Source organism: Numenius arquata, chromosome 6 (assembly GCF_964106895.1).
Source record: "Numenius arquata chromosome 6, bNumArq3.hap1.1, whole genome shotgun sequence".
NCBI lineage: Eukaryota > Metazoa > Chordata > Aves > Charadriiformes > Scolopacidae > Numenius > Numenius arquata.
Window position 1 is genome coordinate 16,764,189 of NC_133581.1, and position 18,518 is coordinate 16,782,706.

At 40.1% G+C, this 18,518-nt stretch overlaps 1 protein-coding gene across 2 annotated transcripts in view; it reads left to right on the forward strand.

Annotated features, from left to right (window-relative positions):
- The window catches only part of KCNQ1 (potassium voltage-gated channel subfamily Q member 1), a 360,582-nt gene that overhangs the window by 42,825 nt on the left and 299,239 nt on the right, over positions 1 to 18,518 (forward strand). For both annotated transcript variants that reach the window (XM_074148536.1, XM_074148537.1), the window contains exon 2: positions 10,691 to 10,781. In XM_074148536.1, the coding sequence (XP_074004637.1) occupies positions 10,691 to 10,781 (91 nt within the window). The remainder of the gene's footprint in view (positions 1 to 10,690; positions 10,782 to 18,518) is intronic.

Here is an 18,518-nt window from a genome sequence, read left to right on the forward strand (position 1 = left end):
ATGATCCCATAAAAAAAAAAAAGACCATCCTGTATTAGCTTCCTGGCAATGCTGATTATGATCTAGAGTCCTTTCCTCTCTCTTATTGTCAGTTGTCCTCCATTTGAGAAGTTCTATTCCCCTTCTAACTTCTACCTTTATCAGAATTTTTTCCCTCAAGCAATCCCAAAATGCCTTGAATGAAAGAACAAGAAAGACCTAGTGCCTACCTGCAGCAAGAAATCACTTGATACAGATTAATATGAATATTTACCTAGTTGCACCGTGGAAATTAGTAAGCAGTACTGTGTGAGGTGGTTAGGGATTTATGCTGATGTAGTAATACAAACCTTTTCAGAATAGATTTTCCTATGAATTTTAAGGAATTACTTTCCTGGCCTACAATGGGACAGAAAATATGATAAAATGAAAGACTGAACCCTTGTCTTCAGTGTTTCAGCTGAAGTTGTCTGTCTAAATCCTCATTGCAATGACTCTTTCTGTTGCCTGGAAAGCTGTGTGAAAACGTCCTTTTATGATACCATTGACCCTTGTGTTCACAATCTGAAAAGTGTCAGTATGTGTAAGCCATGGAGATGAAAGATGAAGTAATGATGTTGACATATGTTTTAATGAACTAATATGAACTGGATATGCAGCAGCAATATAGTTTGCAAATTATGATGATCAAGATAAGAATCTGCCCATATTTAATCTGCGTACTCATGTTGTTCGTTCTTAATGTCATCCTTTCAGTTCTTCTGAAGCCGTACGCTTAGAGGAGGTTAAACTTTGTATTACTTTGTTTACCAGTGAAACCTATCACAGTTAAAAGCTAAATGGCAAAAAACTTACTCTGTAAAAAAACTAACCTACAAACCCACCCCCTGAGTTACAGGGCTGGTGAGGAAGTTGCGCAATTGATGGCTGATCATGCATGTGACTGAACAAAGCTGTATATTTAAAGATAATCTAGTTGCCCAAAAGTACAGTGTAGACAGAGGTTCAAGAAGGAGGCTTAGGTAGAATGTTACCAAAGATGTAGAAAGACTTAAGAGACATTTTTTTTATTTACAGAATATTTCTTTTTAATTTCAGTCATTTTCTCCAGTAGGCAGAAAGGATGAACTACAACTAGCTATTGACCTCATGCCAAAAAAAGAGACCAGATTCAGTGGTTATAAGCTAAAATAACATTCCCTGTATGTGAGGGCACTGATAGCTGGATATTTTCAAGACTGATAGTTGTAATGAGTAAAAGTTCTTCAAAAGTGAAGAGCAGGCTTAAGCCAGCTCTTATATTACACTGAACAAAGAAAAACTGGCTGTTTTCCTGGAGGGTTAGAACTCAAGTTGGATTTATTTAAGTTGAACTGAACTTTGCATCTCCCTTTTCATCTATTAAATGTTTTAGAGCTTTCAGCTTAATTTAGGGCCTAATGCCAACTTTTTCCAGGTTCATGGAAAGAATCCACTGAGAGTATGTAAGAAAGACTGCAAGAAGGAAAAAAAATTTACCTACATCTTAATACTGGTTTTGATGATTACAGCTGCATGTGCATGAGACTATATTAATCTGGTAAGTATTTCCAGTTTGTCTCATGCACATCTTTTAAAATGTTCCAGCTTATATCACTAGATATATTTTATAAACTATTATCAGTTCTCCTACCTGTGACATTTACTAAATGAGCATTGTTATCTTTCAGTAAGTGGTTAATTGTTCCTTTGATCATTCCACATATCATTTCAAGCCACAAAAAAGACATGCTAATGTTCTAAAACCAGTTAAATCAAAAAAAAAAAAAAAAGCAGCAGCTGTTCTGAAAGTTGAAAAGGATCTGTTCTGAAAGTTGAAATATATCCTAGAATAGTAAGAAACACTTAAATCCACCTTTAGCTCTTAACATATTTCCTATATATTGCTAAACCCAGTGCATATACTAGCTAGTCATTTTTACCTGTCAGCTGTATGATTCTTTCCTGGAAATGCTCTGACTTTTCAAACCTGCTTGAGACAAAAAGTTATTTAAATGGTCTAACTGACTTCATGGAGTGAGCCAAATTTTGTTGTTCGTTATATGTTTGCCTGTGTGCACACACTGTCTCATGTAAGTCTGTATACATTTGTGTCTATGTATGTGCTTTTCTCTTTAATGGGTAGTATAGACACACATCCCGAGTCTGTATACAGGTTTGGATGTACACGAGCTAAAAGTGTTACCAGGGTGCTGCATGTGGACATTGTTTCATGCGCACTGAGATACTCAGAAATGGAGCTATGACTCCACCAGCTGCACAGTGCCTGGAAAAATTGAGTTGAAAAGGCAAGCACAGAAACTGGCTTCCAGTAAAACAGTGCTGTCTGTCTGAGAGGAAATGGGTTGCCCTGTAGTGGTCTCCTGAAGACGGAGTCCATGAAAGGAAATGTCTACTGCTTTGTAAGTGTTAGTGTCCATGCTGCTTTAATAGTGGTTTCACGGCTTTGCATCCAGGAGTGCAGAGGGGATCAGACACTTGGGGTTAAAAGAAATGTGGCACTGTTAAATACAAGTTATCCACAAAGCTAAGTATTTCTGAGTGCATCTACTGATGTGGTATCTGTGATTTATCTCCATGCAGGCAGAAGCTATTTTGTAACCTGGGACAGGCAGTATGAAAGACTTCATACACTATCGCCTCATCTCCAACCCTTACTTGGCCACACAATCTGAGAGTTGGATCAGAGCTGATGAAAGCCTGAACTCATCACTCTGCTTCTTTTCTTGAAGATGGTCACATTTGTGCATAGAGGGTAAACAAGCAATGGGTTTCAGGAGATAAAAGATCTATTTTCCAAGAGACTAAGTATCTTCTGACTGCTAGATTTAAAGAAATTCCAGTGTTCTGCTGTCTGTCTCTGCATTAGAGGAAAAAATGTATTATACTGGAGTCATTAGGGCAGATACGATGATGAATGTTTGTTCTGCTACCCGATATGCAACTGGTGAAATCAGCCTTGGACTGAATGCTTTGCAAAGTGTTCCAGAGTAGCTGATGCTACTGGTTAAACTGTTCATCTGTCTTAGATCTTAAAGACCCTGAGTGGTATTATATGGGAGCTAAGGTATTTCTAATTTTTTTTACTGTGAGACAGATGAACAAGGCTGGCCAAGTAACATGCTTTTCCACTTGTTATGTTACAGTGAAGCAGCTTGGCTACCACCCAGTGAAGAGTAAATGACTATTCTGTGAGGTCTAGTAAGTGTTTGAGGACTAGCTTGTACACTGGATAGCCCACGTTCCGTTTGCCTAATTTAAATGTCCATGTGTAGAGTCTTCACCCACTCAGCAGTTGAAATAACTAAACATTTTGCACAGTAACTTGTTTCACAATTGCTCTCTGAAGATGTCTGATGTCTTTCCACCAACAACAGAGCTTTGACATGCAGGTGGGGCTTAGTTTGTCTGAAAAAAAAAGGTCTCTTAACTTAGTTAGCTATCTGGAATTTTGTGGTTGTTTAGGGTTGGGCTGATACATCTGTCTACTAGTAATTTGTCTAATGCTTCTTAATGTAAGGTTGGTTTCGGTTGCCCTTTAGTTTGTCTGATATTAACTCATTGGATAAACAGTTTACATGCTTAGCATCTGTATCAAGGCGAGTACTTTTTTGGGAAAATGTAGTAACAGTGATCACAGTAAAATGATATTACAAATGATAAGGTTATTTTGGGCATGTGAGAATTGTAATGCTTGCTTTCAAAAAAGTACACCAGTTTGGGGGCTTTGAAATTTTATTTTCTGTTGTCAACGTTGTATGTTTGATTTTTCCCTCCGAAAATTCACGCAAGTTCATTTACATTCTAAATATTTGGGGAAAAAAATCACAGCTCTTGCATGAGTAGTGGAAGCTTTCTGAGGCTTGACAGTTAAACTTCCCCAGGAAGATTTTCACACAGAGCAAATCCAAGTTTGAGGCAGAGCCTATCCTTGCAACTGTTGTTCATAACTATTTAACTACTGTGGACTTGTTCGATCTCAGCAAGTGAAAGTAGACAGTAACTGAGAGTCTGTGCTCCACTTCTGGTGGCAAACTTTCCCTATTTTCCATTTTCCTGGTGCCTCACTCCCTTCTTACGCTTTAGAACTGGAGGAGGAAGCCACTAGTACTGAAATAAGACGGAGTAAGAGCTGAGCATTGGAAGGAAATGAACAGCAGGCTGATGTCAGAGGAGGACCATGTTGGGTTTTTTCAGTCTCTTAATATTCATAGATTCATAGATTGGTCCAGGCCGGAAGGGACCTCCAAAGGTCATCTAGTCCGACCTCCCCGCAGTCAGCAGGGACACCCCCAACTAGACCAGGTTGCCCAGGGCCTCGTCGAGCTTCACCTTGAATATCTCAAGGGAAGGGGCCTCAACCACCTCCCTGGGCAACCTGTTCCAGTGTTCCACCACCCTCATGGTAAAGAATTTTTTCCTAATATCCAATCTAAATCTCCCCTTCTCCAGCTTAAAACCATTGCCCCTCGTCCTGTCGCTGCAGGCCTTTGTAAACAGACCCTCCCCAGCCTTCCTGTAGGCCCCCCTCAGGTACTGGAAGGCCGCTGTGAGGTCTCCCCGGAGCCTCCTTTTCTCCAAGCTGAACAACCCCAGCTCCCTCAGTCTGTCCTCATAGGAGAGGTGCTCCAGCCCCCTGATCATTTTGGTGGCCCTCCTCTGGACCCGCTCCATCAGGTCCATGTCCTTTCTATATTGAGGGCTCCAGACCTGCACACAGTACTCCAGGTGAGGTCTCACCAGAGCAGAGTAAAGTGGCAGAATCACCTCTCTGGATCTGCTGGCAACACTTCTTTTGATGCAGCCCAGGATGTGATTGGCCTTTTGGGCTGCGAGAGCACATTGCCTGCTCATGTCCAGCTTCTCGTCAATCAGCACCCCCAAGTCCCTTTCCTCAGGGCTGCTTTCTAATACCTCATCCCCCAGTCTGTATTTATACTGAGGATTGTTTCTTCCCAGGTGCAGAATCTTGCACTTGCTTTTGTTGAACCTCATGAGGTTCATCTGGGCCCACCTCTCCAGCCTGTCCAGGTCCCTCTGAATGACATCCCGTCCCTCCGGTGTATGGACAACACCACACAGCTTGGTGTCATCTGCAAACTTGCTGATGGTGCTCTCAATCCCTCTGTCTATGTCTTTGATAAAAATGTTAAACAGTACTGGTCCCAGGACGGAACCTTGAGGGACACCACTAGTCACTGCTCTCCATCTGGACTTAAAGCCATTGAGTACCACCCTCTGGGTGCGACCATTCAGCCAATTTCTTATCCACCGAACCGTCCACCCATCAAATCCGTATCCCCCCAATTTGGCAAGTAGAATGTTGTGAGGAACTGTGTCAAAGGCCTTACAGAAGTCCAGATAGATTACATCCATAGGTCGCCCCTTGTCTACTGACCTAGTCACTTCATCATAGAAGGCCACTAGGTTAGTCAGGCAGGACTTGCCCCTAGTAAAGCCATGTTGGCTGTCCTGAATCATCCCCCTGTCCTCCATGTGCCCAAGCATGGCATCCAGAAGGATCTGTTCCATGATCTTCCCAGGCATAGAGGTGAGGCTGACAGGTCGGTAGTTCCCAGGGTCCTCCTTTCTTCCCTTTTTAAAAATGGGTGTGATGTTTCCTTTCTTCCAGTCTGCAGGGACTTCACCTGACTGCCATGACTTTTCGAGTATCATGGAAAGTGGTTTTGCAACTTCATCAGCCAGTTCCTTCAGGACTCTGGGATGGATTTCATCAGGTCCCATGGACTTGTATATCTTTAGATTCCTCAGGTGATCATGTACCATGCCTTCAGTTATAGTGGGATGGACTTTGTCACCTGGATCCTCAACTTGTGGGCCATCAATACAAGAGCTAGGAGGAGAGGGGTTGCCAGTGAAGACTGAGGCAAAAAAATTATTGAGAACTTCTGCCTTCTCTTCCTCCATTGATACAAGTTCCCCATTGCTGCTCATTAGGGGGGGTACATTTTCTTTAACCTTCCTTTTCTGGTTAATGTACCTGTAGAAGCCTTTCTTGTTTTTCTTTATGTCCCTTGCCAAGTCCAATTCTAGCTGTGCCTTGGCCTCCCTGACCTCATTCCTACACAGCCGGGCAACATCCCTATACTCTTCCCAGGTTGCCTGTCCCTTCTTCCATTTCCTGTGTAGCCCCATCTTACCCCTTAGTTTGACCAGAAGGTCCCGGCTCAACCATGGTGGTTTCTTGCCTTCCTTACCCAATTTCCTACATGTTGGGATTGAGATCTTTTGTGCTCTATGGAGAGCATCCTTAAAGATCTGCCAGCTTTGTTCTGCTCCCTTGTCCCTAAGGGCAGTTTCCCATGGGGTCCTATTTACTAACTCCTTGAAGAGTTGGAAGTTCGCTTTCTTAAAATTTAGCGTCCTGATGGTGTTCCTCTTGGGCTTCAAACTTCTTAAGAGAGTGAACTGCACTAGAGCATGATCACTGCAGCCCAGACTGCCTTCAACTTTGATATCCCTGATGGCCTCGCTTGCATTTGTGACCAACAGGTCCAACAATGCATCTCCTTGAGTAGGGCTGGTGATTTCTTGTCTCAAGAAGTTGTCGTCTAGGCACTCTAGAAGCTTCCTGGAGTGCCTGCAGCCAGCCGTGTTGCTTTTCCAACAGATGTCAGGGTGGTTAAAGTCACCCAGCAGGATGAGAGCCTGTGATCGTGATGCCTCTTCCAGCTGGAGTAAGAAGGCATCGTCGACAGGCTCTGCCTGGTCAGGAGGCCTGTAGTAGACTCCTACCACAAGGTTCCCTTTGTTGTCCCGATCTCTAATTCCTACCCACAAGCTTTCTACCTGCTCATGGCTATTCTTTAGCAACAACTCTTCACACTCTAGCCATTTCTTCACATAGAGGGCAACACCTCCACCCCTTCTTCCTCTCCTGTCCCTTCTGAATAGTTTGTAGCCATCAATGGCCACACTCCAGTCGTAGGACTTGTCCCACCAAGTTTCCGTAATTGCTACTATGTTGTAGCTTTCCTGTAGCAGGATGGCTTCCAACTCTTCCTGTTTGTTTCCTATGCTGCGTGCATTGGTGTAGAGACACTTTAGTCGGTCTGCTGGCTGTGTCTCCTTCTTAGAGGGGCACTCCACTGATCTCCCAACATGTTTTGTGCCAAATACACTTCTGTCCCCTACTGTCTCAGGGGATCTCGGTCCCTCTCTGCAAGACCATGCCTTTGTTACAGTATTTACAGCATCTCCCACTTCAAGTGAGATGGCAGGCTGAAGGCTCTCCTTAGGCTTATTTCTGCTGGACTTGTGTTTAACCCCTTCCCCCTTCGAGCCTAGTTTAAAGCCCTTTCAACAAGCCCTGCCAACTCACATGCCAGTATCTTTTTCCCCCTCTGAGAAAGATGTATTCCATCCGTTGCTAGGAGACCTGGTGCCGTATAAAGTTCCCCAAGATTAAAAAACCCAAAATTTTGTTGGTGGCACCAGTTTCTGAGCCACTTGTTAATCATGCATATTTTTTTATTCCTCTCGGTATTCCTACCTGCGACTAAGGGTACTGATGAGAAAATTATCTGTGCCTCTGATCCCTCAACCAGTTTCCCCAGTCTCTTAAAGTCCTTTTTGATTGTTTTTGAATTTCCAGTGTTGACTTCATCGCTACCCGCCTGAATAACTACTAACGGATAGTAGTCAGAGGGCTGTACCAGACTTGGCAGCCTTCTGGTAACATCTCTGACCCGGGCCCCAGGGAGGCAGCAGACTTCCCTGTGGGAAGGATCCGGCCAACATATGGGACCCTCTGTTCCCTTCAGAAGGGAGTCACCAATAACAATAACCTTCCTCTTTTTTTGTAGTGTAGAGGTTCTGATGCGAGGGGGAGACTGATTTGCTTTAGATGACTCCCCAGATGGTGCTTCTTCTACCTTCTCATTTGCCTCACTCTCAACCTCCAGTGTCCCATACTTGTTGTACAGGGGTAAATGGAGAGAAGAGGCGGGCTGTGAGGGTTTTCCCTTGCCTCTTCTAACAGGCACTTGTATCCATTCCTCCTTCTTCCTTTGGTCACCTCCCTCTGCTACGGGGGTCTGCAGTGCCTGATACCACACATCTAGTTCTTGTTCGCATTCCCTTATGGATCTTAGTCTACTGACGTCTTCCCTTAGTTCAGCCACCATGAATTAATATTGCACCCTCTGTTCCTTCTGTGCAACTGATCTAGTTTGAGAAGCAAAATAGTGATGCCAGTGTGACAGGGTTAGTAGCTTAGCTGTGATGCTCCACTGGCACTGCTGTACTGGTGGGGCTTGTGGGCAACTTCCCTCTAGTGTCAAAGGAACAGATAAGAAGCAACAATATCTGACTGAATATATTTATTTTGTTTGGGATAACCTGTATTTGTGGCATGAAGGTGTCTCATGGTTCAGCCTGGAAAGAGCACAACAATAAATTTCAAGAGTTTTTCTGGAGGTGAAAAAAAATAAAAACTGAAACAGATCCATGTGCATGAAAACCCATAAAAGTAGATGGTGTGGTGACTGGCACTTGATGGATGTCAGCCTTCAATTTCTCGAATATTAACAAACAGAGAGATTTGGAAAACAATTTACCCTAAGTTTATCTTCCTGCCACTTAGGCATACAAACTTTCATGTTTAATCCTTATTAGGTTATCTTTAGTTGGGTTTGGGAAGGAGAAGTACAGAAATGGGACAGTCTGATCTTTGGTGCCCTCTTGTGGTTTCATGTACTGGCTGGGTTAACGCTTTTAACAAGCCTGCTACTATTAAGAGATAGACTTAAGATAGAATAATTGTTACTGCTCAAGGTGCATTCAGACAGCTTAACACCATCCCATGCAACTCATTGCTTGCTTTGAACTAGTATTTCTGTGTATGTTGGACTTTTTAACCAGAGGCCGTTGGCTACCTTTGTGTAACTCAACCCATTTATGTTCACGTTGTCACATGTATCAGTCTTAAGCAATTGTGGGAATATTGCAGGTAGAAGGGCTGGACACTTGGAACATTTATGTTCTATTTCAACTGACTGGCTCATCTTTTGCATTCCCCTGTCTTGTCTGCACACCTTACTTCTATTTAAGAATGGCCAAAGTTAGAGATACAAGTTAAAATGAGAAGATTTTAGAGACAAATCAGAAACACCCACACATTTACACTTTGCCTAGGTAAAAGGATATTCTCCTATGCATGTTTGTGTCAATATGTGATAGTCTCTACCCTATTAACTTCAATTTATCACTTACTAATTTGATTTTTTTACCTATTACCTACCTATTACCTCTCCACAATTTTGTAATGTTTACCGTATCATTTGTCTATTTGTGCATTGGACTTACATGCACTGTATTTCGAAGTAATCATTGAGCAAATGTCAGCCCTGACACATCTTTGTTTTCTTGAGTGCTTGGTCTTTCCGAAGATTCACACAATGAAGTTCTCACTTATGTGAAAAAAGATAAAGGCTCTGGGTGATTTCAGCTGAGCCACGCTGATTTGCAGCCACTGATGTCCTGTTTTAATATGTTTCCTCTTGAGTTCAGTTTTATTCATTATGTCAATTCTTTTTCTGAGGAAAAAGAACCGATTAACCATTTTAGAGATCTGTAACGAGGCAGGTGGTGATTTAGTTACTGGATTTTGCAGCAAGTCTGTGTCAAGTGCAAAGGATTGGTTGATTGCTTGTCTCAACAGAATTGTGAAAAATACCCGTAACAACTAGCTCTGTGTTTAATAAGCGAATGTTTTAATTCGTCTTCTTTGCTCATGTTTTACCAAAGAACCGTGTGTTTCTTTCTAGCAGGAAGCTGCCTGTGCCTAGTATGTAGTGCGAAAGCATCCAGTTTGGGTCTTAAAAATTTTGTTTCCAAAAGCATTATGTTCCTTTAAGGTAAGCAGCAGTCAGTCCTGCAGAGTGGTGGGCACAGATAAAGCTTCTCAGGGAAGGGGTCCGAAGACAAAAGCTGCAGGGCTGGGCAGCCTGGCTTCCCAGCAGGGGGAAGAGTCTTCCTGGGGACTACAGGTAGCTGTGCTGTTTGCTGTAACTCCCTGGCTGTCCTGAGTCTTACCTTGGGTAACAGGACCCTCTCCCTAAGGACTCACTTTGCCAGGGGGTACCAGGGAAAAAGCCCTTATATTCCCACTCTTTCTCTGATAGTTCCTTTGAAATGTTATTTTATCAGTCCAAGGTTGTGTTTCAGATGTGAAATGTCAGATTTTATTTATCTAGGACCTCTGGGGGATTGGTTATAAAAGTCAGTGTGGGCAGAGCCTGTTAATCTCTAGTTTACTTGGGATTTCTCTTTGCAGTTTATTAGAATTTGGAGCAGCAAAAAGGGAAATATTTGAGACACTTCTGGGGGTTGTGTGGTGGCGATTCAGCTGTAGTAGCCTTTACAATGGGAAAGAACAAGGAGTGCTGTTTTCCTGAGGGGCTAGGAAACAGCAAGTCTTAGAGGGAGGCAAAAGCTAATGTTATTGTGCGGTTTCATTTGACAATGAAGAGAATTAAACTATCCAACATGAAGCAGGGTTACTCAAAAGTTACCAGCTCTGTTTTAAGATAATCCAACACCAGTGACATTTCTGTGTGTACAGATAATTTGTAATGGAATAATTATCTGTTCTCCCTCTAGGTTCTTACTAGACTGCATTACATTTTTTTTTTAATTTTTTTATTTACAGCTTCCTTATTGTGCTGATATGCCTTATCTTCAGCGTGCTTTCTACAATTGAGCAGTATGCAGCTCTTGCTACAGGGACGTTATTTTGGATGGTATGTATGTGTATGTTAATAGGATTGATGCGGGTCTGTTATTAATGTGAAAATTCTGATCTCCTGAGCTAATGCAATATCAAGCAGAATGTTCCTTATGGTTTAGTTGACAAGAGGTTTTTCTGCATTTCCCTAATGAGTGTGTAAAGCCACAGAAATACCAAAAGTCATGGTAGCACAAAACCCAAGTCTTACCCTATATAGTGTGTACTGAGGGCATCTACGTTGTGTCCAGCACATGAGGCTGTTCTAACTAAGCTTGAATCCCTCATATTGCTCAGCTTAATCCATTTTTCAGCCATACTGAAGACCATGGGGAGCGGAGGAGGGGGGAATAAGTGGGAAGTCCTCTCCTTTAGTTGATGTCACATGCAGCTTTCTTTCACAAGTGGAAATCTCATGTATTTTTATTGACTTTAGAGTTAAGACAACTTCCTCTACCTGTCTTAGACACTTTCCCTTTCTCCCTATGTAGAGAAGACGTAGATACCTTTTGTTTATAGCACACTAGTGCTGCAACAGATATGTATTGAGAAATATTCCAAGAGCATTACTGTCCTGCCAGCTTAGACTTCATTAAAGAGCCTTAGTTTTGAAGTTGGAGAGGCATGATTTGAAATATACAAAAAAATTATAAATTTGTTGTACCTCAGTGGTGGGGTACCCCCTGCTAAATCATTGACTTCTCTGTATTTGTAAATAAATGACCTTTATTCAAGTTATTATAACTCTTTCACTGTATTGAGAAAAAGCTAACTAGCAATTTAAAAGTTTGTTCAAAACAGTTCTTGTAGCTGTGTACCAGTAATGTCACTGTTATGTTATGTTATCATTATTAATACGAAAATGTTCACTTAAACTCCACCAATTATAATAAATTTTGTCAATTTATCTATTCAATATGCTAAGGTTTCATACCTAATATGAATACTGTAAGAGTAAGTATATAGTATATTAAATTCAGTGTCAATCACACTATTTCTATTTAAGGTATCTTCATGCCTGGTATATTATTTTCAAGTATTTTCTAAGATATTTGAACACTTAGATGTAATTTTGTAATTAGTTGCCAGCTAAGAGAGTCTGTTAGTGTGTTTCTGTATTGCAGTACCTTTTCTGTTTTGTGGTTTGGAGTTTTCCTTCTTTATAGATTTAAGATTTGTTGTTCTTTGATTTTGTGTTTTTTTTATCCACAACCAACAGTTGTGGATAAAATTTCACTGTGATGATTTTCACTTGTGATAATATCTCACTCATCTTTGTGATATATCATAGTATTTTACGGGGACACAGTGTGTAGTCTCAGTGAAATAACTTCAAGTGACAACATAACCAGTGGTGTTTCATTCGTCCACCCCTGGTGAAATCATGGAACTAGTTTTGTGTGTTCATACTGTATGCAGATTGTATTGTCTGTATGTCTGTAATATATTCAGTGTTATAGGTATGCAATGCGTTGAGGATTACATACAATGTATGCAATATCCAGTATGTATTGGGTGTTCATACTATTCTGTATTATCTTGCTTTCCAAGTAGTTGGAATCAGTGTTCCTGCTCTATATCATGAGAAAAATTATGGTTCATTTTTAACATTTTAACATTTTAAAGCCTACTGTCATGGTTTCTTGGGAATTCAGCAGTTGTTTGTTTGTTCAGTGTTGGCATATTCTGATATTGTTTTCTTAAAGGATAAACTGTGGTAATTTTCAAGAAACTTAAGGGGATTACAGTGATCCATCAGTCCAAAGCAGTAGATGGGCCAGTGTGCTCTCTGTTTTATCCAGTTTTGGTGGGACTTTCAAAGGAGTTGTGACACCTTAAAACACAAATATAAATATCAGAATCTGGTTCCTGTTAGAGTCCACCCAGTGAAATTTGCTATTCTGTTCTTATTTAAGATTTTAGTTTCACGCTAATTTATGTTTGTAGGCTGTCAAAATTTGATGTAACTGAATTCTGAAGGGGGGAGTTAATCACAAATGGCTGGTTGAAGAGAAAGTGTAAAATGCAAAGAAAGAAGTAAAAGAAAGTGTAACAGCATACAAGAATTTAAAAAAGCAAACAAACAAAAAAACCAACAAACCAACAACAGACAAAAAAAACAAACCAAAAAACCAAACTGAAGCAGGAAAAAATACAGTGCAAGCTTCCAACCCAAATGGTGACGTAAGGAGACTTATTAAAGCTTAGGACACCACTCTCTTTCTACTGTTTTGCAGTAGGAATTCACTTCTCTTTTGTGTTTGTAGAGAAACATTTTTTGGAGCCAGTCAATGAGAATTGGTAACATTGTAGGTGAAGCAAAGAAGGGCAAACAAGTTGATTTACAAACTAATACTGAGTGAGAGAGACCTCAAAGGAGCAGCAGTGTAGCAGCAACCTACCAGGAGGATTATAGGAATCTTCAAGAAGGCTTTTCTGCTTGGGCTTAACTGGGACAGTGAGAGGGAGGGAACTTTTGGACATGCAGAATTTGACGTTCATGAGACCTCAAGTCATTCCATGAAACTTGAATTATACTGCTTGAGTGTGTGCTCTGTGAGATTAAAATAAATTAACAGAGACCTTCAATTATTTCTTTTGAAGACTGTAAAATTGAGTCCACCTCTCCCTATCTGTGTTCCAAAGGTAAAATTACTGAAGCTTTGTCAAGAGCACATTGCCTTTTATTTATACATAATTTTCTATGTAGGGTAGAATACCCTCTAACTCAATTATGTTTTAAAGTGCATCAAATCTAAGGCTGAGACAGTAGTACAAAACGTGCAGTGTCATGCTTTGAAGTTTTGTGTACCTGAGATTTGTGGACTTCTTGTATCTGGGTGGAGAGGAAGCTTTGACCAAGCAGCCATAGGTCTGGAAATGCAAAAAACCAACTGTATTGCACTGCCTGTCTGGAAAGGAGTGCTCACAGTTCGCATGTGGGTACGTTGAGCTGAATGGCCCCATGGAGCAAGTCTGGTTAGATGAGCTTATTGCGCAGGCACTGCAAATCTGATCTTGAAAATGAGACGGAATAACTGTAAAAAGCACATGCGTGTGTGTTATCTGTAAACTCTTGTTCTTAAAGAATCCCGTCTACAGCCCACTTGAGAGCTGCACAGCATTGAAGATTCACACTGGGAAAAGTACAGAGTCTCTTCCTCCTAACTGAACAACCATTCAAATGAGACCCTGTAAAACACTCACATTTAAGAGCTAAAATATTCAATTTCCTCCATGTAGCCAAAGGTTTGTTTGGTTTTTTTTTTTTGCTCTGAGCCTGTGACAGATCTAAGCACTTAAACGACTTCAGCAGATTGTCTTTTTGAAACCAGTGAGACTGGTTACATTAAAGTTACGAATGGAAGCTGAGCATGTCCTTTTCCATGAACAAGATTTTCATGCTTCAATGATATAGTAATGTAAGATATTACAATGATATGAAAATAAGATCTAAAAGGATTGTTGATATTACGGATATATGTTATTTCCTTTTTATTCTGGAGGTGCTTGTCTTGTAATATCACCTCCCACTACCAGAGGAGGATATAGAAGATGTTATGTTATCAATAATTTTAAAGCATTTAAAAATGCTTCTATTTTTCATAACAACGAGACAAATGCAAGCTTAACACTGGAAAAGTAAACAAGGGAAAGTTTATATGTGTTTCAAGTGTCATTCTAATTTTAGACAAAAAGCTTAAAATTAGCTGCTGAATCTTTCTCTACTTGTCACTACACTTCACAAGGCAAAGAGCCTTGATGAAAGCTATACCTAAATGCAGTTGTAATGGGAGATTAGGAGAGAATTGGCCTTTTGTTAGCTTCCAGAATGCAGTGAAAACTGTTTAAATTTGCATGCGTTTACTTTCTCTTTTTTTCACTAGATGGTGCTGTTGGAGGGGTTTGACTCCAGTTAGTCGTTGGCACTTGCCCAATGTGAGCTGGAGTCTGAGCCAAGACTGTGAAAGGATCATCGTTCTGAAGGGTATATGTACACTTGGCCCATTTAAAATAGTGGTGCGGGAGAGCTTTTGCCATGACTCATAAAGAGAATGTGGTATATCTGTGTAAAAATTGATTTTGAGACTACAATATTTAAACTATGGAAAAAAGTAATTCAGAGATATATGTTCCCAGAGAGGCCATATTTTTCTTTTATTTTCATAAGCAAGGATTTTATGGTGCCAGAACACAGCAGAATGCTGTTATCTCAGCATGATCTAAGAAAATCCGAGTGCCTGATCCAAGGGGATTAAATATTCTGCTGAACCAAGGGATATTCAGTGTGCCTGAAAAAGCTATTTTCTTGTAGGAATCTCATTTCAATATTGATTCCAACGAAAAAAAAAAAAAGAGGAAGGGTATGTTTTTATGATGAAAGTATAAGTTCTTTCCAGCTTTCTGTTTTCTGACTTCCTTTTCTACTTTAGCATATTTCTTACTGAAAAAATTAAATTATTTTTAAGCATTAAAAAGGCTTTCAATTAAGATAAAGGGTAATAGTTTTGGGTGGTTAACATTTATGTTACTGGCATTGAAATTACTTCTACAATTAAGAGAAAGTGGCACAGAGTCTAGACCTACGAGAAATCTAGATGTTATTTCTTCTTTCAATATAATCTTTTGAATATAAGACTTGGGTTTTGTTTGCTGCAGTGTTTTGTGGGTCTTGTGAGAAAGAAAGAGAAAAATACTTACAACTTCTGATTCTGAAGAAAGTCTTTACAGAGAACAAACAGTTCAAAGAGTTAAAGAGTTCGAAGTGGTTCCAGTGTTTTCTTTTTCTGATTATCTTCCTTGGTTAAGAAGGCCAGAGACTTAAGATCTGAACATTCGTGCATTTTCATCCTTTTGAAAAATTAAATGGGATTAATGTCTGTCAAGGATGCCTGGTCATACATAGCTCTACAGACTGATCTAGTCTACAGACTCTCTCTAAAGAGCAACTGTAGCTGAGAAAGTGAAAGATTTGTCTTTGCAGCCTCAACAATGTCCCCTGGTCTGATGCAGAGTGAGGTCAGCTGGTGCAGAAGATGTGTGTGTGGTGGACTTGTGCCCTTTAATCCCTTTCCTTTGTTGGGGACCTGCAGATAGACCTGCCCAGGGAATCACTCACTGCAGCATTTCCTTTCTGACGCTCCATTGATAGCTGAAGTTGGGAATCTTAGCTTTCATTTAAAGCCAACTTCTGTACATTTTAGTTTGTAGTAAAAGGGCCAAATGCGAGTGATTTGAAGGCTCAAGAAATGTGAATAGGAATTAAAATGTCCCTACCCCCTTTTAATTAGGTGACAGTATAGTTAGTAGCTGGAACAAGTAGCTTCCTCTGAATCTGAACCCAGGTGTTTCTCACTGCGCTTCAGTCAGTGGCTGAGCTGATGTTTGTAGCTGAGCTGTGCTGGCAGATAACGTGAGTGCTTCTAATCTCCTTCAGTGCAAAATCAGCTGTGTTGGTTGGAAATGCCTCTGGTAGTAACATCTTAATTTGTTCCAGCTGTTCACAAAGCAATCCCTTGTCAACTTCTCTGGTCTGTATAGGAGAATTATGTGTTTAATGTAAATGTGATGTTAAAGGGATTTAATTAATTTGGTTCAGAAGGTTGCGTGAACATGCTTTAAGTCCAGCTTAAATTCTGTTTTATGTCCATTCTGAACAGGTCTGAGGGAGCCAAATAAGATGCTTCTAAAGTGGAAATAAGGTTGTCTGTTTGGGACAGCTGAACCAATTTAATGAAATGGGTTTAAAAAAAAAAAAAAAAGACAAGCCTATTGTTATTAGGTGTACATGAAGTCTGAGCTGAAGAGGAATGCCAGGAAGGAATGAAAAGGTAATATGGAAAGAAAGTATGCTAAGACTAGTAAGGGAAAGAGAAGCTGCATTTTGTTTTCACATGTGCCAAAAGTCAAACGCTTGTAAAAGGAACTATAGTTTCTTTTAAAAATCTATAGAGGGCAGCATTGGACCACGCTGTGTCTTGTCTGGGGTGGCTGAATTCAGACCTTGGATGGTGTCCTGAAGTAGATAAAAATATCTTTTGGAAGAAATGAACTATTAATAAAGAAGTGTTTTTTCACATGGGCTTGGGGAATTTTATACGAATAATCAAGAAAAATAATCCTGGGAGAGAGGAGTGGAAGAAAAGGGCTGTGTAAATGTTGCTGCCAGAGACAGCTCTGGCCATTTTGTGGTTGTAGCCACAAAATTCATGCTGTTTGGCCTACCTGATTTCTTGTCGTGTGGATGGCTTTTAGAAAAAAATGAGAACAATTAAAGCTTTCAGTTAAATGAATTGGAGAAGTATTTGCACAGAGGAGAAAGGGAGGAAAAAAAACCCCAAACCAAAACCTAAACTTTTTAACACATTGAAAGATTTCCAGTATGTTATGTTGTTCCAGGTATGCTCTTGATATTGTATTAGATGTTTCCTTTTCAAATGGGGAAAAAGTAGTAGTTTATTTGGCTAAACTTCTCTAAAGTTACCACCAAAGGTGAATTTTAGATGTATATGATAAGAATAAGCAGTGGTTTTTATAGAAAAGAAAGCTTTTTGAATGTATTGCATGCATTTCATCTAGCAGGTTCAAAATGTTCTGGGTTTGAATTCTAATTTTAGTCTGCTACACTGGAGTGTGTATTTGATAAAGATGAGCTTGAATGCAGAAAATTGGTTACTTCCATTTCTGCCTTTTCTAAGAACTATGAGAAAAAAAATAAAATCCCTTTTCTTGGATTTTTGTACCTGCAGTTCTGTAGTGGTGTACCTGAATGCTATAATTTAAAATAAAGTCTTCAACACAGTCACTGCCAGTAAAGGAGTTGGAATTTAGTGTTTACCTCCAGAATACATCGGGATGAGATGGCACCAAGCATTTATTGGGGCTCAAACTCTGAAGACTAAGACAGGCTCTGGGAAGAGCGACCTTCCTGAAGCTCAGGGTGGAGCTGGTGACAGATTGCAGGCCAGCACGAACCACTGGTGATAGATTGGTGCCATCTGCTGGCTGCTTGGTGGCCTACGTGATCTGACACGGTGATCTCCCTTGCTGGCAGCTTGGGGGTGTTGGCCAAAGACTGGAATGAGCACAGTGCCAAGTTGTCCTTTAGCACTGAGCAAGCTTCCCAGCTTTTCATAGAAGAACTACAGTAGTGTGGTGTTTTCCAGAAAACATTGCTTTTATATTGTATGCAGCATTTTGAAAAATTGGGAGATAAGTTCTTGAGAGTTGTTAGTAGTTCGTCTGTTCTCAAGAGCCTGTGTTTGCTCTCAGAAATGACATAGTATACTGGCATTTCATTTCTTTATTTTTAGTATAGCTGCACTCCAGTAAGTTCTGTTCAAAGGTGTGTCCAGGAAAATACCATCACTGAAAAAAGTATGTTTCATTCACTGTTACGTCTTCTGTTTGCTTTTTTTTTGAGCTTTCTACTTAAGAGTTAAGATTTGATTTTTCTGGGGTGTAAATTTGTGTCAAGCTCAGAGCATTTGCTTGGTAACTCTAAAAGAAACATGTTAAACATATTTTCTTTGAAATTATACACATTTTTCTCTAATATTTTAGTAAACAAGGAGAGTAATGCAAATTTCATCTTGAAAAAAACAAAAAAAAACAAAACACATTTAGAACTGTGAAATACTGGTGTATAGTAAAGCCAAGTAGTGAAAAGAAAGATTTTTTTTTTTTAATTATTTTTATTATTTTTTTTTTTTTTAAATTTAGGATTTATCTGGATTAGTGTGTAATGTTTGCA